At 34.5% G+C, this 24,099-nt stretch overlaps 2 protein-coding genes across 2 annotated transcripts in view; one reads left to right on the forward strand and one right to left on the reverse strand.

Annotated features, from left to right (window-relative positions):
• Window positions 1-24,099, reverse strand: part of LOC145256923 (hypoxia-inducible factor 1-alpha-like) — a 162,101-nt gene that overhangs the window by 102,468 nt on the left and 35,534 nt on the right. The window lies entirely within an intron of this gene.
• On the forward strand, window positions 517-15,074 carry LOC145261826 (uncharacterized). Its single transcript, XM_080119789.1, has 3 exons — window positions 517-897; window positions 1,018-1,613; window positions 14,954-15,074. The coding sequence occupies exons 1-3, from the start codon at window positions 517-519 to the stop codon at window positions 15,072-15,074; spliced, it is 1,098 nt and encodes a 365-aa protein (XP_079975915.1).

The raw sequence follows: 24,099 nt of genomic DNA on the forward strand, positions 1-24,099 counted from the left end.
AGTCCCAACTAGCGTCACGTGTCGGCGCGTCTTCTCCATCTGTGGGAAACTGATGGGCCACTTCCCCGTGTGTGGGTGGCTCCAGGTGGCAGTGGCGGCCATAAAGCGACGAGCGACTTCCATGTCAACCGGGTGGGACGATGAGCTGCGCGACCCCGCCCTGTGGAAAATGCTAGAGGAGACTTTGGCCAGAGTCTCCGAGGACAATCCGGTGCAAGGGAATGGTGCATCGACGGGGGCGAGTTTACGGTTTGGGTGGACGCCAGCTTGCTCGCCCTCGGTGTTGCTCTGGCGGTCAACGGATCTATCGTGGAAGATGCCTGCTGGCTTCGGCCAGAAAATGACGCCAGGCACATCAATCTGGCTGAACTCGATGCCACAGTGAAGGGGGTCAACCTGGTGCTACAGTGGCAGGCCAGAGTCCTGCACATCGTTACAGACTCCACATGTGTGTACCGGTGGACGACCGATGCCTTGAGTGGAAAGGCATGATTGGCGCCGAAGGCATCAGGCGAAATGCTCATACGGAGGTGGCTTGCTACCCTAACGGAAACCATCGAGGAATACAACCTGGTCGTGGATATGACGCTAGTACAGTCCTGTCAGAATCGCGAGGATCGGCTGACCAGAGTGCCGCGCCGTTGGCTGGACCTGCCGAAAGAAATGGAAGAACCGGCACCTGTGAACTGCGCCGCGGTGGGGCGTCGATTCAAACCAGACCATATTGCTGACGTCCATTGCCAGAGTGGGCACCCCGGTGTAAACCGAACTCTCTACTTCACTAGACTGGTCGACCCCTGTGTGTCAAGGAAGGAGGTAGAATCAGTGGTGAGGAGTTGTGAAACCTGCAAGTCGATCGATCCGGCGCCTGCCCGGTGGAAGAAAGGAAAACTGAGCGTAAAGAACAATTGGGACAGGCTCGCAGTGGACGTGACCCACCACAACGGCGGGGATTTTTTGACGATGATTGTCTATGGACCGTCTAGGTTTGCATAATGACGGCCACTTCGCTGACAGGACGCGGCTGCCGTTGTCCAGGAACTGGAAAGTGTCTTCCTTGAGCGTGGCCCTCCTTCCGAAATACTGACCGACAACAGCATCGCTTTTGCTAGCGGGCAGTTCAAGCAGTTCACAGACGGCTGGGGTGTACGACTACAATTTCGGTGCGCCCATGTGCCTAGCGGGAACGGGATTGTGGAACGGAACCACCGGGCCATCAAGACCATTGCAGCAAGGAAGAGGTGTACAGTGCCTGAAGCACTATACTGGTACAACGTCACCCCTAAGGACGATGTCTCGCCCTCTGCCACACCAGCTGAGGTGCTGCACCGGTACCATGTCAGGGTGAAAGAGTTAGAGGCCAGCCCTCTACCCGAGCCAGAGGTGACACGAGATAGTATCAAAGTGGGAGACGTCGTGTGGGTTAAAAACCCCAGCGGCAAATGCACCAAGCGCTATGGAACCGGGCATGTTACCGAGGTGATCAGCCCGCAAGCCGTGCGGATTGATGGGATACCCCGACACGTCAGGGACATGCGATCGGCATCACAGGCTCAGCCGCCACTCGGTTACGAAAGTGAAACGAGTTCCACGACCAGTGAACCATCATTCTGGTATACGCCGCCTTCATCGAACGATGACAGCACTGAAATTAGCAGCCTCCGGTTCACTGATCCCCAGACCACGGACGGGAGTTCAACTGAAGATGAGGCTCCCTGTCTGCCCTCCATAGAAGCACCCGAAGAAGGAGGTCGCCGCCTCCCTGCCCCCTCTGTGATAATGATATCAGGGGGGAGTGTGGCAAAAGCTGTGAAAATAAGGGCTTACCGTTCAAACGACCTAGGTGTGCGTATGTGCTTTGTCATCGCTGCGAAGCTAGGATAAGAAAAGTATTCCAAGATGGCGCCGACGGCGTTTTGTAATGGTATGATCTCAGAAACTCTCACAAAATCTCGTGCATATATGCAAATCAGTTGGTCTTCGACAACTATAAATTCAGGTCGTTTTGGAAGGCAAGGGGAGAGGAAAGAACGGCCGGTTGGTAATTGTGTATGCTGGATCGTGTTGGTGGCGTGTCACCGTGTCTGTGTGTGTACTGATCGAACCGCTTTCCTGTCCCTTGCACATTGGACTTTGAATTGGTTTACATTGGACTTGCACAGTGGACTTTGAATTTGTTTAGATTGGACTTCAACTTCAAACTCCAGCATCAATAATCTGAGCTTTTGATTTCTGCTCATCAACCACTACTCTTATAAAACTATCAGAGGGAAATGATTAAATAATTGGAAGATATTTCCGGCTTTACCATAGCTGGAAATCTTGTGGAGTAGATCTTTATGCCATACCCTATAAAAGGCCTTTGATATGTCAAGATAATTGCCCTAGAATGGAAGCATCGAGAGATTCGCCAGTCCTATGAGATATAACCACTTAAATTAAACGCCCGGCTTTATCCGCTTGTAAAATATACTTAAACACATTTTACTTCATGCAGCTTCATATTTATTATTACAGAGCTAATTCTCTATTGAAAATTTTATGGTACCTTATATTTATTACTGATTTCAAAAATTAAAAAAATATGACTTGAGTGCCATCAGCTAAAATCGAAATCAAAACATTTAGCGCCCCAGATGCGTTTCTTACTGTGTGAGCTATCGACAGATAGATTAGAAAGATTATAATTTAAAGCACTTCAAGCTATGAATGAATTTGCGCATGCATAAAAGTAATAGAAATATGTCGGAATGTTGATATGAACATTTTATATTTCAACTTGCTGGCATACGTGTTATTCATCCATCGAAAGATTTTACTCGTTATAAACCATCCTTGGTGTATGATTAATACTTCCTGTTTATTTCAGTGTTATGTGACCAGTAGTTTACAAGTTTATCGGTTAAATATTTTCACACAGATATAGACGTATGTCACGAGAAAGCATATTCCTTACATTAAAATATTTATTTTATATTAATGAATCAATAATATAATAATTACTTATATAATATACACATTATAAAAGTTAATAATTAATACATAATTAATTATTAATTTTATAATAAATAAATAATAATATAATAATGAATATGAAATGCGTACTATAATTAATAGTTAACTAGCCATCCCTGTGGAAATTCTACAACGGAGTCATATGTAATATATTGATGCTGGTATTCTATGGAGGTTCAAGGTAAATCGCGATGCACTGATATTATCGTAGCTCTTTTGTCAAAACTGCAAACGTCTATTGGAACAGGGACATCAGGCGTAGTCTGGTCATAAAATACGCTTAAATATGTTATTTTAATTCCGGCAGATGTTGTATAAATTATTATGGAGTAAATCTTCTATCGATTCTTATCTTGTATATAATAAAAGAGGCGCAGTTTTTCCCATCCGGACGAAACTACTGTAGGTTGACACCAACAGATGACACACAAAAAATTATGTTTACATCATTACATTATCTAGCTATAGAACGCTATTGCATACGCATGATTTCGTACTATTCTTACCCCTATATTCGACACAAATAATGATTTATCCCTTCCAGATAACCAGCCTAGATGATTGGCTGATTAGTAGAGATTCTACGATTCCCCTATTTGCTTATTCCTTACTTAAACGAACAGTTCTCAGCTATAAAACACGTCGCCATTAAGTTTTATTTATATAATTCACGTAATTATTTCACTTAGAAAGTCTTGACATTTATTTAACATCAACGGACACTCGAAATCATAAACAGCACTCAGAGAGAGAGAGAGAGAGAGAGAGAGAGAGAAATAAGCCATATTACAGTATTATTTGGGTCAATCACGCGTTATAATTGTTAATTCAAAACTATTAAAAGCGCTAATTTCTCATGGCCGATTCAGTGTCCTCTGACTCCCGTGCTGGAGTCAAGCAACTGACCTCTGATCTTCTTCGGAAAGTGTGATGTCTAGTCTGTCGGGAGCTCTCCACATGAATTCTAAACGCTGCTGTGTTGGATTACTCTGAAAGCAAACCGCGAAAGTCGCATAGGCCAGAAAGAAAGAAGATAAACAATTTGGGTTCTGTCTACTAAAAATTAATTTCACAAAAATTACAGTCTTTTTACATATATATACACGTTCAGTTCTTAAGCATTCTATATTCACAAATCTCTCTAGGCGGATGGAGAATGGGATGGTCAGGCTTTGGAGCTGGTTCCTTTCGAGGTTGGCGCAAATCTCTCTCCAATCTGTCTAAAAAAAAGCGGGCGCTTGTTTTTATATTCAGGGACGGGTTGGGGTGCAGTGGTCCATTGAACCAATCAGATTAAGCTACATGTCTGTGGATTTCCAGATCTAAATTGCGTGTGTGCAGTTCAGTCATAGTCTAGAGTTTTAAAATCTGGGACCAAAAATGACATCCGTTCACATGACTTCGGGGGTCAATCCCTGTCATTTAGAAAACAATAGTTTGCAGGTGTTCTCCAGACCAACAAGTACAATCTCGTTTATACATTATTCTGACGTTTCCTGTTATTGGATTTTTTAAACAACAAAATATATATTTGGCTTTTCAAACAATAAAATATATATCTGACAATAAAACAAAATATATATCTATATCTTCTAATTCAAATATTTTTGATATTTGCTGTTGTCCGGGATTAATTTAAACAATCTTAGAATGTTTACCGGTCTTTCTCAGGTTCCAGGGGGGTCTCAACCTCCCCAATGGGGAGCAAATCGCTCCCTCAAGTCAATTATGTCACATCAGTACGGGTGTTTAGTATTTATTCGCCCCCCTTTACCACTAACCATTCCGCGTTCGATCCTTTGAACTGCTAGTAACTTTTTTTATCATAATTTTTTATATACTTTTTTAGTTTTTTATATACTTTTTTAGTTTTTTATATACTTTTTTAGCTTTTTATATACTTTTTTAGGTTTTTATATACTTTTTAGTTTTTTATATACTTTTTTAGTTTTTTATATACTTTTTTAGTTTTTTATATACTTTTTTATATACTTTTTTAGTTTTTTATATACTTTTTTAGTTTTTTATATACTTTTTTTAGTTTTTTATATACTTTTTTAGTTTTTTATATACTTTTTTAGTTTTTTTTATATACTTTTTTAGGTTTTTATATACTTTTTAGTTTTTTATATACTTTTTAGTTTTTTATATACTTTTTTAGCTTTTTATATACTTTTTTAGCTTTTTATATACTTTTTTAGTTTTTAATATACTTTTTTAGTTTTTTATATACTTTTTTAGTTTTTTATATACTTTTTTAGTTTTTTATATACTGTTTTAGTTTTTTATATACTTTTTTAGTTTTTTATATACTTTTTAGTTTTTTATATAGTTTTTTATACACTTTTTTAGTTTTTAATATACTTTTTTAGTTTTTTATATACTTTTTTAGCTTTTTATATACTTTTTAGTTTTTTATATACTTTTTAGTTTTTTATATACTTTTTTAGTTTTTTATATACTTTTTTAGACTTTTTTATACTTTTTTAGTTTTTTATATACTTTTTTAGTTTTTTATATACTTTTTTAGTTTTTTATATACTTTTTTAGTTTTTTATATACTTTTTTAGTTTTTTATATACTTTTTTAGTTTGCTCCATACGCTCCTAGATGCTATTTACACTTGTTTTCATAGGGGGTCGCTTACTTTCTGGAATATTTTTGTAAACAATATTTCTTCCAGATTCATCAATCAAATAATTGCACTTATGTTTTCAAACATATATAAAAAAGAAAATATATTGTTTAACATATATAAAAAAGAAAATATATTGTTTAACATAAACAAAAGATGTTTATTATTTAACAAAAATGTCCTGGTCCATCACGAGCATATTTTGTTGACCACTTTTAACATAAAAAAAATTATATTGTTTAATATTCGCAAAACTGCGTATTTGCGGAAATTTTATATCTGAAAATCCTCATTAGTCGTCATTGCAAAGGAAAATGTTCAGGTGGAAATCAACTCTCTAAATGTGTTTAGAGAGAGAGAGAGAGAAAGAGAGAGAGAGAGAGAGAGAGAGAGTTTGTTTACATTTGACCACAGTAGCGAACCGACCAAAACATACATAGATAGATAGATAGACAGACAAATAAAGCGCTTACTTAACCGCTAGGAATTAATTGCCCCTCTCTCCCCCCTCTCTCTCTGTCTCCGAAAGTTGTAAACATAATGTTTTCACAAGATATATATATATATATATATATATAGAGAGAGAGAGAGATAAATAAAGCGTTTACTTAGCCGCTCGGAATTAATTGCCCTCTCTCTCTCTCTCTCTCTCTCTCTCTCTCTCTCTCTCTCTCTCTCATATATATATAATTTATTATTATCAATTCAATAATTAATTCAATAGTATCTTCTATATCCAAAAGGATTTCAAATCTATCAGCTGACAAAAAGCTTTTGACCAAGTATCGAAATTTTACAGCAATGCTTTAATGAACTCAGGATATAAAGAACATATAGAATAAAACATAAAAAAAACACTTTAGTAAAAATTTCAATTCAGTAATTACCTACAATATGACAATAACAACTAATAACAGCACAAGACAACATATTCCTAACAATAAAATTCCTAATCAAAAACGATATAATAAAAACAGAAGAATAAGACGTAAGAAGGCTATATGGTTGAATCCACCATATAGCTAAAATGTAAAAACCAACATGCCTAAGGAATTCTTTAGAATAGTAGAAAAATCGTTTAGGTACCCACATAAGTACAACACAATATTAAATAAAAACTCTATAACAATATCATAATCTACAATGCCGAATCTAGCCCAGACTATAATTTCAACAAATAATATGAAAATGAAAAAATCTCAGAATCTTTCCAATAATTGAGTCCTTAGGAATAAATGCAACTGCCAAAATAAAAATGAATGCCCTCTAAATAACGATTGCATACACAAAGATGTGGTATACGCTTGCACGGTGACACAAATGCTGACATATAGGAGCAACGAAATATACGGAATAAATAATGAGTCTAATCAAAATACCTTGAGCACAAATATAGGTAGCCAAGATTCTAATAACATCATCATCATCAACAACAACAACAACAACAACAACAACAACAACAACCAAAATAGAAATTCTAATAATATTATTCCTAATATAAACCCACAGGATACTAGCCAGCTTTCGCCTTGCATATCTTCAGAATTTCAATCAACACGGTTTCCCAACATAACAATTACCGACCCTGAGTTGAATAAGTCATTAAACAATGAAAATACATTAAAAACATTCACTTATATTAGCGCAACCTCAAACTTAATAAAAATAAGAATTTCAAACCAGATGCATTCCTTCAAAAATAAAAAAAAACACAAAACAATAATAGTAAATCTTTAACTAAATTAATTAATAGTCTAGAGAAGAGTAAGATTTCCTATTCAATCAAATGGAGTATACTGAAAAAAAGCTAGATTATACATTTCAGGAGCTAAATCTTGTTATCTCTATCTCCGAAGCAGTTAATATTATAACTTTCCCTAAACCTATAATAAATGCCAAAAATTATATATATATATATATGTATATATATGTATATATATATATATATATATATATATATATATATATATATATATAGTAATTTATAAAATATATATGGCGATCGATTAAGCTACACTGAATATTCGGCGTTTCATCCACTCTGGGATTCGTCAGGCTTATGCACAAATTCTGTGGTTGCTTCTCGTTTTTATATGGTCCGCTTCTATTGAGGATTTTAGTTAGCCAATCAGCTTTCTAGTATCCACCGCGCCCCTTCCTATCAGCCAATGGGCATGCATTTTATCGAACAAAGGATCTGTTTTAGAACTAGGTTAGTGGTTTAAGGCAGACCTTTTCCCTTTTTTTTAAATATATAAATATACATATATGTACATACATGTATGCACATATATATATACATATATATACATACATATATGTGTGATCGCTTATGTATATTCATGTTTATTTAATTTATTTATTTGTTTATTTTCTATTGTTTTTGTTAGTTTTAAAGCTATTTTGTATCGCTATCCTAAAGTAGTAGTAAAGTAGCGTTATCTTTTAAGTATTAAAAGATAACGCTACTCCAATTTACGTAAACCCTAAGTCCAATCACCCACCATCAATTATAAAACACATTCCTAACTCGATCGTAAGTAGACTCAGTAATAACTCAAGCGATGAAAATGCATTTAACAAGTCAACCAATATCTACGAAACAGCCCTAAAAAATAGTGGATACAAAAATATCGATATCAAATATAAGCAACAAAACACCAACAACTATAATAAAATTAAAAATAGAAGAAAAAGAACTATAAATTGGTATACGGCCCCATATAATCAAATGTTAAAAACAAAACTTGGCAAGAAATTTCTAGATCTTATTGAAAAACACTTTCCCGCAACCAACCCCTTACACAAAATCTTCAATAAAAATACCTTAAAGTTATCCTACAGTTGTTGCGAAAATTTAGAGATGATAATTAAGGCACATAATAACAAAATACTAAATAAAAACAATGTAAACAACAACAACAAAATAAACAATAAAAAAAGTAGATACCATGACAAAAATAAAACTAACACTAGCAGAAATAATAATAACAATAATAATAATAATAATAATTATAATAATAATAACAAACCAACCCCGGACAAGAACAACCATACCATAAATAAAAATACTAATAACAAACAAGATAAATGCAATTGTAGACACCGCACACTTTGCCCAGTTCAAAATAAATGTCTAACAAAAAGCGTAGTTTATCAGGCAACAATTTGCGAAAGAAAACCCGAATAACAAGAAATATTACGTAGGCATGACTTCCTTAGATTTCAAAATCCGATACTATGACCACAAAAGTACATTCAACAATAAAAAACACCGTATAAAAACAACACTAGCGAATAAATACTGGGAACTCAAAGAAAGCGAACATTTGCCGGTAGTCGAATGGAAAATAATAAGACAAGCTACCACGTGTAGGCATTTAGACGACCAATGTAAATTATGCTTTCATGAAAAATTTGCTATCCTGTACTTTAAAGAACCCCAAAATCTATTAAACTCTAGAAGAGAAATAGCAAATAACTGTGTTCACAAAATAAAACTTACTCTAGGATAGCGATACAAAATAGCTTTAAAAGTAACAAAAACAATAGAAAATAAACAAATAAATAAATTAATATATATATATATATATATATATATATATATATATATATATATATATATATATATACCCGTGAGCGAAAAAAAAATGGGCCAAACAAAATTTATACATTTTATTGCACTAAAATCTATATTGAACAAAGAACAATTGAACAAGGACACTTAAACGAGATTAATAACACATAAATAAATGCTTAGGATTGAATCGCATTCCCTTTTGATTTCTTTAAAAACATCAATCCTTTTAGACATGCTCTCAACCAAATTGGAACACTGTGAAAAGGAAATTCTATTCCATTCGCTTTGCACAGCTTCCCACAGTTTGTCACTGTTCGAAAATTTTTTTCCATCGAATGCACGAGATATTATGGACCAAATACTCTCTATTGGGTTTAAATCTGGACTTTTACCTGGCCAAAATTTCACATTAATTGAATTATTAGAAAACCATTTTTGTGGCTTTAGCAGTGTGTGCAGGGCATTATCATGTTAAAAATAATGTTCTGAGATATTCCCAGCTTCTGGATATTTGCTAACAGTCCTGTTTCTAATATTCGAATGTATTCTTTTGTATTGATTGACTTCTCACATCTAAAAAGTTTCCCAACTCCTGCTGCAGTAAAAATTCTCCATACCATTATCCCTCCATTCCGGTGTTTAACTATCGTTTTTATGCAACTTGGTGAAAATCTTTCTCCAGTTCTTCGATTGCACCATTCGAGAGCATCGGGAGCATCAATAACAAGACAAAATCTTGATTCATCTAACCAGAAAACATTCCTGAACCAGTCTGTATCTTTCTTGCCATAATACGAGAAAAATCTCTTTCTATCATTGATGTTCTTCTTAGATAAAAATGGCTTATTTGCACACCTTTTAGAGGAAAATCCAATTTCTTTCATTCGTCTAGATATTGTATATCTAGAAAGAGAATTTCCAGCCCCTGTTTTTAATTCTTTGCTATAGTCAACATAAGTTTTCTTCTAATTCTTCAAAACAATTAATTTAAACCTGTGGTCGTCCTTCAAAGTGAATGCTCTAGGGCGACCAAATCTAAATTTCCCCAAGCATTCGACTTCGAACCTTTGACCAATTCGCTTCACTACAGAAAGAGATGCTTTTATTTTTTCTTTTCTTAAAATATCAAAAATTTACTTGTAAGTCATTTTAGACGCCCTTAATCATGCAATTCGGTTTTTATATCCTCACCAAGATGCGGTCTTACCATTTTTAGGATTAATTTTTCCACTTATTATTATAGCATATAAGTGGAAAACTTATCTGCAAAATAGAAATTTTCAGATAAATTAACAAAAATTCATAGCAAAAATATTGAAAAATCGATTTCTTCCTTCTTTCACTCTTGACCCGTTGCTTTGCTCATGAGTGTACACACACACACACACACACACACACACACACACACACACACACACACACACACACACACACACACACACACACACACACCCATATGAAAAAGAACTTGAGTTCCTTTAGCTATAATCGAAACCAAAACAAATACTTATGATAACTTCTTGATAAACTAATTTATATATAAAAAAGATGACTTGAAGGCCATCAGCTATAATCGAAACCGAAACCGAACCCGAAACCAAAGCTTATGAAGAATTCTTGGTAAAATTATTTATTCCAAAAATGAAAGGTCATAACAATTAAACATGTAAGAAAAAAGCTGTTAGCGTGGCATAAAAAATAACACACACACACACACACACATACCCACTATCATATTAATATATAAATAAATGATTATTAATATTTAATAAAATTAAAGAAAACACATCAATGTTTATTTAATTTAATTTAAGAACAATCCAGAAAATCTTTAAGAGAAAAAAACCCAAAAAAAACTCTCCAGAACAATCCATAAATTTCTATGAAAGACGCCACGCTTACAAAATCGACAGTTTACTAACGACTATGGATCTATACGGTGAACTTTGCGTTTCTAACTCCATCCTGTTTCACGGATCTTGTCCAGCCGACAGAAACTTCTCAAACGAATTTCCAGCATTCAGTTAAAGATTTGAGTTTCGGGTAAATCGAAATTTCTCTTCTTAATTTCTCATTGATCAAAGTTTTATCTGTTTTCGAATTCATCTAACAATATTGTTTAAATAGTTTTATCTGTTTTCGAATTCATCTAACAATATTGTTTAAATAGTTTTATCTGTTTTCGAATTCATCTAACAATATTGTTTAAATAGTTTTATCTGTTTTCGAATTCATCTAACAATATTGTTTAAATAGTTTTATCTGTTTTCGAATTCATCTAACAATATTGTTTAAATAGTTTTATCTGTTTTCGAATTCATCTAACAATATTGTTTAAATAGTTTTATCTGTTTTCGAATTCATCTAACAATATTGTTTAAATAGTTTTATCTGTTTTCGAATTCATCTAACACTATTGTTTAAATAGTTTTATCTGTTTTCGAATTCATCTAACAATATTGTTTAAATAGTTTTATCTGTTTTCGAATTCATCTAACAATATTGTTTAAATAGTTTTATCTGTTTTCGAATTCATCTAACAATATTGTTTAAATAGTTTTATCTGTTTTCGAATTCATCTAACAATATTGTTTAAATAGTTTTATCTGTTTCGAATTCATCTAACAATATTGTTTAAATAGTTTTATCTGTTTTCGAATTCATCTAACAATATTGTTTAAATAGTTTTATCTGTTTCGAATTCATCTAACAATATTGTTTAAATAGTTTTATCTGTTTTCGAATTCATCTAACAATATTGTTTAAATAGTTTTATCTGTTTTCGAATTCATCTAACAATATTGTTTAAATAGTTTTATCTGTTTCGAATTCATCTAACAATATTGTTTAAATAGTTTTATCTGTTTTCGAATTCATCTAACAATATTGTTTAAATAGTTTTATCTGTTTTCGAATTCATCTAACAATATTGTTTAAATAGTTTTATCTGTTTCGAATTCATCTAACAATATTGTTTAAATAGTTGACTGAAAATTAAGAAGAGTTACTTCCCTTACACCTTTTACGTTTCTTGTAACATTACGCTGCTTATCAAATTATTAACGAGTGTGCCAGTTGAGACGGTTAAGATTCGGATTAAAAATTGTTATAAAAATAAATACAATTTAGGCGCGCAGTATGATTATGATTATGTTGGCGCATGAAAAAAAAAAAAAAAAATAAATAACTCCCACGCAAATTCCGGCGTGGTCTTATATATTAAATCGACTCAAAACGAGCGGACGTAGTACAGCGCACTCCACGTGATGTTTCCGTCCAATGGGATTTCTCCAAGGACATTTTTCTAAACTTTTCTTCTTAAGCTCGCTGGGAGCCGGTCCAAATAGTATATATATATATATATATATATATATATATATATATATATATATATACACACACACACACACACACACACACACACACACACACACACACACACTTTCATTCGGACGTTCCACGCGTGTTACTATCACTCTTCCATTTTCACCGCTCCGCGCGCTTCATATAATTTCACAGGCGAACATTACCTGTTGCCTCTCTTAACATATTTTAACATATGAACAGTTCAACAAAAAAAGACTTTCTCCTTTTTTTATACGAACACTTAAAAACGACTTCTGAACTCATTATAAAGAGAATTATATTTTTATTTGTTAATGGTTGGTTTCGGTGAATAAACCTCCGTTTGTTTTGCATGTAAGTCTTCTTCTTTTTATTTTTATTTATTTGTGGAGGAAGTTAGTTCCTAAAAAGGCCTGACGACCCCCACACGAGTGTATGTATATTTTATTAATATTTAAGGAACGAGTGAATAAAGATCTATGAAACTCTGAGAAGGTGTTTACAATACTATTCAGCTACCTCCGTCAAAAAAAAAAAAAGTATTAAAAGCAGTATTAGCGAAACTATGGCAGAATATAGGAATATATGTTTATCATCTGTGTGCCAAGTTATTAACGAGGTTGAGAAAAAACAAAAACAAAAAAAACAAAACAAAAACAATATACTCATAACTTGTCTACTGATATAATATCAAACATTAAGTGAACTAAGAAAAATGCTTAGAACACAATAACTACATAACACTTTCTGTGTTTACATTATTAGTAGGGGATATGCGATCCTTTTTTATGAATGACTTGTCCACAGAATTAGCCAAATTTGTGATTTCGTCAACAGTTATTCCTCGCGATACCTCTTGGAGAGCATCCTGCAACTCATCTTTGCTCTTAAATTGGCGTCCACTTGCATAGAGGCGTCGCTTCATAATACTCTAAAGGTTCTCAGTTGGGTTCCAATATGGTGAATTCGCAGGCCACTCCATCTTCCGTAGCCCAGAAAACCCCAGTTGTTGCAAAAGCTCTTTGCTTTTGTTTGCTGCATATGAGGGAGCATTATCCTGCATAAAAATAATGCTTCTTCAGCCATGGTTCAAAGTGCTCCTTAAGAAAAAACTATGTAAGTATTTGACGTCATTTTTACGCCTTCTGGGACTCTTCATGGGCCAACTAAAGTATTTCTGATAATCCCAGCCCAAATCATTATCCCACCACCACCTTGTTGGCGCCTTAAATGCTGATGACGATGTCGTCCATCTAGGATCCATCATTTGCTCCACTCATCTGGGCCATCAAGAGTGACACACACTTTAACCATGAACGAAACTTTGGAAAAATCCGTTCTTATGTTGTCCTCTGCCTATTTAATTTGGTTTTGTATGTGATGTTGCTTTAATGGCGGCTTTGCCACAGGCTTAACAGACTTTGCCACTTCTTTCAGAAGGCGACATCGAGTACTTTTTGAGACATTCTTGAATCTAGCTTGTTCAAAAACTACACGACCTGTCTGCCCAGGGTTCTTAACAACTTCACGTTTAATTTGGAGTAGAGAACGGCGTGAAACAACTCTAGATTTACCTTTATCAGCTCTCTTATGTACCTTTGTAGGAACATTGACAAAGTTCTTCACAGTTTGATGGTACTTTCGTATCATTTTCGATATTTCGAGGGTAGTTTTACATTTTGCTAGCTGTTCTGTAATAGTACTCTTTTCAGAACTACTCAAACCACCTTAACGACCCATTTTATTAACGAAACAAACTGCCTTGTTAATAATCTGACACACCTCAAATATTGTGGATTCAGCAATTACGATGGCAAGTTGTTTACATTGCGTGTAGCAGTACGAAAATTTCACAGTACTCGCAGCGCAGCAATGTCAACGTTTCCGAACCTTTTAATATGAAACTACCGGTAAGTTTCTTAAACTGGTAAAAAAAATGTTATTTCGTTAATTATTTGACACACAGTGTAGTTCCAACAGAGTCTCCGTTTATAAATATAGTACTTAACTGTTTTTTTTTCGTTCTTGTAAAATAAAAATTTCTTTTAATAATTCGTAGTTGATTGGTATTATTTTCTCTTTAAATTTGTTGCATGCAATACCCTAGACTAAGCATGTAACATAATCTACTGTTTTAGTTAAATAGAGTAGTGTTAGAGAGGATCAGGTCCAATCAATATGCAGCATGTTGATTTCATCTGACTCTCTCTCTTTCTCTCTTTTTTTTTCTCTCTCTCTCTTTCCTTCTTTCTCTTTCTCTCTCTCTCTCTCTCTCTCTCTATATATATATATATATAAGAAAAATTGATAATGAAAATAAAAATAACCATATTTTCATCAGTTTTTCTTTTTTCTTTTTAAATGTTCTCTCTATCTAGTATATCGCCTTTATTTGCTGATGACACCACGCTCTATAACGGACACGAATTGTTCGTACTACGTGACCATGACAGCTACAAATATTTAGGAGTGTTGGAAACATCAAATCACCGGAAATGAAACAGAAAATGGAAATGGAATACCTCAGAAGGACCAAAAAAAAAAAAAAAAAACTCCTCGAAACCAAACTAAATAGTCAAAACCTAATTAAAAGAATAAACACGTGAGCAGTGTCACTAATAAGACACTCTGGACTGTTTATAAGCTAGACCAAAGAAGAACTAAGGAATCTCGACCAGAAGACCAGGAAACTCATGACGATACACAATGCACTACACCCGAAGGATGATACTGACCGATTATATGTGATAAGGAAAAAACGGAGCTTATCCTTCAGCTAACATTCCCGTATGTGGAGACTTCAATGTTCACAATGTGAAATGGTTGACCCACTCAAAAAAGACCGATAATTAGGGGAGGTTCTGTCATGATTTCTCCATTGCTTATGACCTCACTCAGATTGTTCATGAACCCACCCGTGTGCCCGACAATGACGGCCAGTATGCGAGTCTCCTAGACCTTTTTCTCACAACTTGCCCTGAACTATGTTCAGTTTCCGTTCTGTCTCCTCTTGGATCTTTCGACCACTCAATTGTATCAATTAAGATAAAAATGAAATGTAATAAGTCCTCAGACGTACCTCTCCATCGTACACTATGGCTGACTGGGATAGCTTGCGTACATTTATATCGGATCTACGTTCCATGTTTAAAAAGGATGTGTCCTCTATAGTATCTGACCTGACGGAATGGTTAATTGTAGGTATAGACCGTTTCATACCCTCGAAAAAGTTCCAGCAAAAACCTAACAGCCAGCCATGGTTTTTTCCAGAATGTGCTGCTGCTATTGCGCACAGAAATCACTTTTTCCACTGCTTCCAACGTAATAGATGTATGGAAACTAAAGTCGCTTGCAGGACTGCCAGCAACTATTGTAAGAAAGTAATAAATAATGCAAGAGAGTTATATGTTCAGTCCGTCAAGTCTAAAGTAGCTGAGCAGCAGCTTGGTTCGCACCAGTTTTGGCAAATTGCAAACAGAATCCTGAACAGAAGCGTGTGCTCTATCCCAACTATCATCAATGGACCTGAGTTAATCTCGTCAGTATCAGACAAAGCCAAACTCTTTGCCAAGAACTTTGCAGCTAATTCTACCCTTTGCGACGAAGGCCGCCAATCCCCAATATTTCGTCCTGTATCAGAAAACACGCTATGTGATATACAAATATCTGTTCATGATGTTGCCAAGCTAATCAAAAATCTTGACTCCAGTAAAGCAACTAGCTCTGACGGTATTCCAATTATAGTACTCAAAAAACTTCAACCTGAACTAGCGCCCATAGTTACAAAACTGTTTAAACGTTGTCTTAAGGAGAATTGCTTCCCATCATCCAGGAAAATCTCATCAGTATGTCCTGTATTTAAGAATTCAGGTGATCGCTCATCCCTCTCTCAGTACAGGCCAATAAGTCTCCTATGTGTCATGAGTAAGTTGCTGGAATCTGTGTTAAATAGAGAAGTAATCAACCATCTCAGGCAAAAATAACCTTCTTAGTGACACACAATATGGTTTCCATTCTGCTAGATCTATAGCAGATGTGCTTACAGTTATATCTCATAGGATTAGTGAATCTCTCGACAGAGGCAACCTTTCTAGGGCAATTGCTCTTGACATATCAAAGGCCTTTGATAGGGCATGGCATAAAGGTTTACTTCACAAGATCTCCAGCTATGGTATAGATGGAGATGTCTTCTCAATTATCAAATCATTTCTATCTGATAGGTTCATAAGAGTAGTGATGATGGGCAAAAATCAGAAGCTCACAGTATCAATGCTGGAGTCCCTCAGGGGTCCATCCTGGGCCCAACTCTTTTCCTGATTTACGTTAATGATCTTCCAAATCACATCTTTACATCATTTGTAGACATTTTTGCTGATGACACTACCATCTATGATAGCACATCTAAGACAGTAAACGACCAAGTTCTCTCCGATTCTCTCTCCTCTGATCTTGATCACGTTGTACAATGGGGAAAGGAGTGGCTGGTTACTTTTAATGCATCTAAAACCAAGCTTCTATCTTTACATCATCAACGTTCTGATCCACATCTGGCATCAATTTAAATGAATGGGAGGCCTCAAGTTTTGACAGGCTTCTGGGCTTGACCTTTACTCCTGATCTTAAATGGAATATGTAATCAAATCTGTTGCCAAGGTCGCTGGAAAAATGATTGGATCCTTCTATCGATCCAGTAGATATCTCACTGCTGATGCAATTCTCTATCTATATAAGAGCCAGGTACGTCCAAGGATGGAATACTGTTGCCACATCTGGGCAGGAGCTGCTAGAAATGACTTGTACTGCCTAGTATAGGGTTAAAAATAGACTTTGTGGCCTCGTGGGAGATGTCTTTTCTCTTGGCTGCAACCTCTATCTCACAGAAGAGATTTTGCGAGTTTGTCTCTGCTTTATCGTTATTTTCATGGAAAGTGTTCGACTGAGCTTCAATCTATGGTCCTCCCTCACCAAACTTTCATAAGAAACACTCGTCTAACTGAAAACACTATCAATAATTACCCCCCACTCTTTATCTGTGCCTAAAACTAAACATAGATTCCATGATCAAAGCTTCTTTCTTAGAACTGCACGCCTATGGAATTGTCTTCCGTTTTCCTGCTTTCCAGCTGTCTATAATATGGTTGTCTTCAAGTCCAACGTAAACACGTTTCTGATGAGCCGTTCCACTTAAGTTAACAAATTTACCGAACTTCCATTACTATCGATTACTATATTATCCTTTTGACTACTGTACACTCTTTAATCCTTATCCTTGAGTGACCTCTCGGCCTTGATAAGTGGTGACGCCTATGTAAAAAAAAAGAAAAAAAAAGAAGGCTGGTCTGTAAATAAGACAAAAAGGATAAGAAAATACATAATGCAGAACACCGAAATAATAATTACTGCAGTAAAAGACACGGAAGAAACAAACAAGATAGAAAAAGAGGAGGAATAAGATGAGGAAGAGAAACAGTTACATGGACGATTTAGAAGGATGATAAAAGAAGAGACTAACAAAACCCTTGGAAATGACTACAAAAAGGAAACCTTTACAGGGAAACTGAATCACTGCACAAGATAACGCAATTGAAACCAACCACATCAAAGCAAGAATCGACGAGAAAACAGCAAATGCAGCCTTTGTGGACAAAGAGACTAAACAATAAACAACATAATAAGTGAATGCATCAAACTAGCCCCAAAAGAATATAAAAATATAACGATTAAGCGGGGAAGACAGTACAAAAACAATTATACAAACAATTGCATCTTGAAGATACAGAAAAATGGTACAAAAACAAACCAGCAGCAGTACTGGAAAATAAAAGTCAGAAGATCCTACGGAACATGGATATACAAAAAGATAAACCCATCCAAGCAAGAAGACCGGATGTCATAATAGTTAACAAGAAGGAAACGTCCTGCCAGTTTGTAGATTTTGCCTGTCCAGCAGACAATAGAGTGAAGATCAAGGTGACTGAAAAAATACACGGAACTGGCCAGAGAGCTTAAAAGGATCTGGAAAATGGAGAAAGTAAAAATAACACCACTAATAGTAGGAGCGCTAGGAACGATACCGAAAAACTTTGAAAAAGAATGGGAGAGATTGGAATCAGAGGGATTTCAGAGAAGATACAACGAATGTTAATAATAAAAACTACAGAAATATTAAAGAAAACCCTTGAATATGGAGACTAAGACCACACACGAACTACTGACACAGACTGGACACAGATGCAAAGCAGAAAGGAACATAATATGCACTCATTAAAACTGAAACTGTAAATTTTTTTTACCAAAAGAGGTAGAGAGTATTGGAAATCTGGAGAGATTTGTTGTCACTCAGCCTCCAGGGAACACCACAAGTTGTTCTCAAAGAGCAATGCTCTTCAGATGCTGAACTTAATTTCTTTTTGTTCTCAGTTAGTGCAGGAGAAATTCTTCATGACTGAGACAATTTTACATTTTTGTTCCTTTTCTCCACGTTAAAAAACGACTCCGTGTATAACTCTATCTGATGGGGAGCCATTGTCAATAAGAACTCCGAGTGAATAAATAATATGTGTGTGTGTGTGTGTGTGTGTGTGTGTGTGTGCGCGATTACAGTTATTATAACGATAATCGTATAGATTGGTATAATGCCGCAGCAGTAGCAGTGTCAGAAATTTCGTGAAAATAGTGAATAATTCCACCCCATTATTTCCAAGCTTATAACTCCTCGAAAAATGTAATTCAAGCCCTAATTTTTTTTTCAATTAAAGGAGCATGGACCAAGGTTTTATTAAAAAAAAACAAAAAACAATGTGTTTTTTAAAAAAAAAAAGGTTTTAAACTTCGGACTTTACAGGTAAATTTCTAAAAAAGCGATTTTTTTTTTTGTTTTAAATGTGAATATATTATTTATTGACCTTTTCTCTTCAATTTGTGATATATAAAACTCCCCGACATAATTAATTATTTACTTTTTAATAGACATTTCAAAATGAGAGGCGTGAATTATTCGACCCCCTGTCTTTCCAAGCTTATAACTCCTCGAAAAATGTAATTCAAGCCCTAATTATTTTTTCAATTAAAGGAGCAAGGACCAAGGTTTCATTAAAAGAAAAAAGACAAAAAACAGACAAAAAAAAAACAATATGTTCTTATAAAATAAGGTTTTAAACTTCGGACTTTACAGGTAAATTTCTAAAAAAGCGATTTTTTTTTGTTTTAAATTTGAATATATTATTTATTGACCTTTTCTCTTCAATTTGTAATATATAAAACTCCCCGACATAATTAATTATTTACTTTTTAATAGACATTTCAAAATGAGAGGCGTGAATTATTCGACCCCCTGTCTTTCCAAGCTTATAACTCCTCGAAAAATGTAATTCAAGCCCTAATTATTTTTTCAATTAAAGGAGCAAGGACCAAGGTTTCATTAAAAAAAAAAAAGACAAAAAAAAAAACAATGTGTTCTTATAAAATAAGGTTTTAAACTTTGGACTTTACAGGTAAATTTCTAAAAAAGCGATTTTTTTTTGTTTTAAATTTGAATATATTATTTATTGACCTTTTCTCTTCAATTTGTGATATATAAAACTCCCCGACATAAATTAATTATTTACTTTTTAATAGACATTTCAAAATGGGTGACACTTGGGGGGGGGGCGTGAATTTAAAAAAAAACGTTTGTCTAAAATATTATATTCGGTTTATTGGAAAGAACATAAAATTTCACATTGACCCTGAAAATATCGTAAAAATAGAATCAATAGAAAAATTTTGATAGATTTTTAAAGTTTAAAAATTGAAAAATATTGAGTTCGGAAAATTCATTACTGTTTAAAAAAAAAAAATATTTCTATTACTTTTAAAACAACTGTACTGTAATAGTTTATTTTGGAAGTATAATCCATAAAGAAAATAAATAACCCACTTTTAACAGAGAAATTACGAGATTTTTATATTGTATTCGCAGTTTCGTGTTAGGGGTGTCAAAAATTCCTACAAAAATTCTGATACTGCTACCGCAGCAGTAGCAAAAAATACGGATACCCACAATCACGTTGACACACCGGTTCTCGCCAGATCACCGGTTAAGCAACGTTGAGTCTGGTTAGTACCAGATGGGTGACCATTTGGGAATTCTAGGCGCTGTATGTGCTTTCCGCTCATTTCGGCATTGTTTCCAGTTGTCCTGTACCTCAACTTACCACTGGTATTCAATGATGTTGACTCAGGAGAGGCGTTATTGAGACTGCGCAACACGTACCACACAAATTTCACGCGCTGGCACCTTTACAGTGGGTATCCATAATCTGTCAAGACTGGAGGAAGCCACAGTAGCAAAAATAAAACAACAAACAACAAATAAATGAATAAATAAATATAATTTATTTTGACAGCATGGCAAGAAACAATCGTCGTTCAGACGCAATATATATATATATATATATATATATATATATATATATATATATATATATATATATATATATATATATATATATATATATATATGTGTGTGTGTGTGTGTATGTGCGTGCGTGTGTGTGTACATGCTGAATACAATCTACTGTACATTGCAAATAAATACATGTTTTTATTACAAGTATGAACATTGGAATTATACATTCAATATAAAAAAATAGGTTTGATTATAATATTTTTTTAAAGATTTTCCTCTTTAAATATGAATAAGTAGAAAAGTTATTTACATTCTAAACGTTCAAGCCAACAATTAAATTAATGAGTTTAAATGATCGAAAACTTTTCGTTCTTCTTACTAAACTAATATGTAATTTACAGAATCCGAAAATAAATATTTATTTTAAAATAAAAAAGACAAAAATATTCATTACAAATTAAAACAAAACAAAACCAAAATAAGGTGGGCTTGAAAATCCGAAAAAATAGGAGGATGCGCAACGTAATACAATCAACTTATGTGAATAGGTAAGCACTTCGGGTTAAGATCAAAGTATTTCCTTCACCTTCCACTAATACTTTGCTCCCATTTAGAGATCGACGTGCTTGTTTTCGATTCTAAATTATTTGAGAAACAGTCGGCGATTTATTTATTAATTAATTAATTTATTAATAAGGTACTCCCTACTGCCGAGGAAATATTTGCGGAAATGAAAACCCCAAAATATTTCATTAAACTAGATGTGTCGAATGGATATTGGCAGATACCTGTTGACGACGAAAGTTCCAAACTATTAACCTTCAATTCTCCATTTGGTCGTTATTCCTTCACACGTCTACCATATGCAATACATAGTGCCTCTGAAATTTTTCAAGCACAAGTAGGCAAGATAATAGAAGTCATAAAAGGAACGAATAACTCCCAGGATGACATAATAATATGGTCAGAAACCCTTGAGGAACACATGAAAATACTAGACAAGGTATTTAGCCAACTATGCAAAACCGAATTTAAACTAAATAAAGCAAAATGAGAATTTGCAACAAAACAACATACTTAGGTCATCTTATCACTCATGAAGGAATAAAACCGCACCCTTCCAAAATAAAGGCTATCATAGACATGACTCTTCCCGAAAATAAAAAAGACATACAACGATTTTTGGGAATGACAAATTACCTATGTAAATTCATACCGGAATATTCGGAGGTAACTACACCGCTAAGAAAACTCCTACACAACGATGCACTCTGGTCATTTGATAAACTTCAAATAGAGGCTATAGAGAAGTTAAAACAAGAAATAACAAGCCTACCAATTTTGAAATTCTATGATCATTCGAAAGAAATGAAAATTACCACTGATGCTAGCAAACATGGCTTTTACAACAAAAATATAATGAAACATGGCTACCCGTATCATACGCATCATGATCGACTCCTGCTGAACAAAACTATTGTCCTATTGAATTGGAAACACTTAGCATAGTGTTTGCCAATAACAAATTTCACCAATTTATCTATGGAAGAAAATTTTATATTGAAAACGATCATAAACCATTAAGACAGATTTTTAAAAAGTCAATCACCAAAAGTCCTCCGAGAATACAAAGATTTCTCATGGCACTTCAAAAATATGAATTTGAAGTGTTATATATCCCAGGTCGAGAATCCGTAATTGCTGATGCATTATCACGTGCATATATATCGGACAGCACACAAGAGATACCTGATATGGAGATGGACAAATATATCCATACGATCCTAAAATAAAACTTTATGATCGACCAACAACTTGACGGCTACCGAGAAGAGACTGGGAAAACCCAACATTACAAATGCTTATAAAATATGCAACGTCAACTTGGCCAGAAAATAAAGATGTACCACCGACAATAGCGCCGTATATGCCAGTTCGGGATGAAATATCGGTCGTCAAAGGACTAGTACTAAAAGGCACACGAATAGTGGTCCCAACCTTTTTAAGAAAAGAAGCCCTGCAAAAATTCCATACGGGACACTTAGGAATAGAGAAATGTATTGCACGAGCAAAGGAGGCACATGCACAAAGTGCTTAAATCATAGAAACCAACAACCGTCAGAACCTCTAATGCACCATGAAATACCAGTAACACCATGGATAAAAGTAGCGACAGACATTTTTTATTTATACAATAAAGCATATGTAGTAATAATAGACTACACAACGAGATACTTTGATATCCACAAACTTGATGACTGTAAATCACGCACAGTGATCAAGAAAATAAAAAATACATTTTCAAAAATTTGGTTTTCGACAAATAGTGATCAGCGATAATGGACCTGAGTTCGCATCATCAGAATTTAAACAATTTTTTGCTAAAGATTGGGATTTCAAACACATCACGACAAGTCCAAACTATTCACAATCCAATGAACTAGTGTAAAGAAATATACAAACTATAAAAAGGACGCTAATAAAGTCATTTGAAAGCAACCAAGACCCATATCTAGCAATGTTAGCACTACAGACATCACCATTAAAAAATAAATCGTCGTCGTCAGCCCAACAACTAATGAAAAGAACGCTTAGGACAAACCTTCCTAACATCATACATAATAAAGCAATGAAAAGGTATGAAGTAGATAAAAAGTCTAAAGAACTACCAACACTAAGCAAAGACGACACTGTTCATATTCGCTCCAAAGGAAAATAGAACCTGAAAGGTACAATTGTTAAAAAACTAAAAGAGTCTCGTTCGTATTTAGCAAAAACAGAACAAGGAAAATATTTAAAACGTAACAGGCGTCACTTCTTAAAAACAAATGAAAATCCAACACGCAAAGTTACATACGACTATGAAAACATATTCAGTCAAGAAAATAGTCAAACACAAGCCGTACCACAAACGGACACGGAAAAGACAACAACAGCAGCAGCCGCAGCAGCAGCAGCAACAACAACAACAACAACAACAACAACAACAACAAACTTCACAACGGTAGGAAGAACAATTAGGCATCCAGCCAGATACAGACACTAATTAAATACATATAAAATAAAAATAATAGCTTTTTTATTTTTAGTAAAAAATCGATGTTACATACATCAAGTAGCACGAGTTACCTCCCC

The sequence above is a fragment of the Euprymna scolopes genome, chromosome 3 (genome assembly GCF_053919585.1).
Source record: "Euprymna scolopes isolate OS-2025 chromosome 3, ASM5391958v1, whole genome shotgun sequence".
Classification (NCBI taxonomy): Eukaryota; Metazoa; Mollusca; class Cephalopoda; order Sepiida; family Sepiolidae; genus Euprymna; species Euprymna scolopes.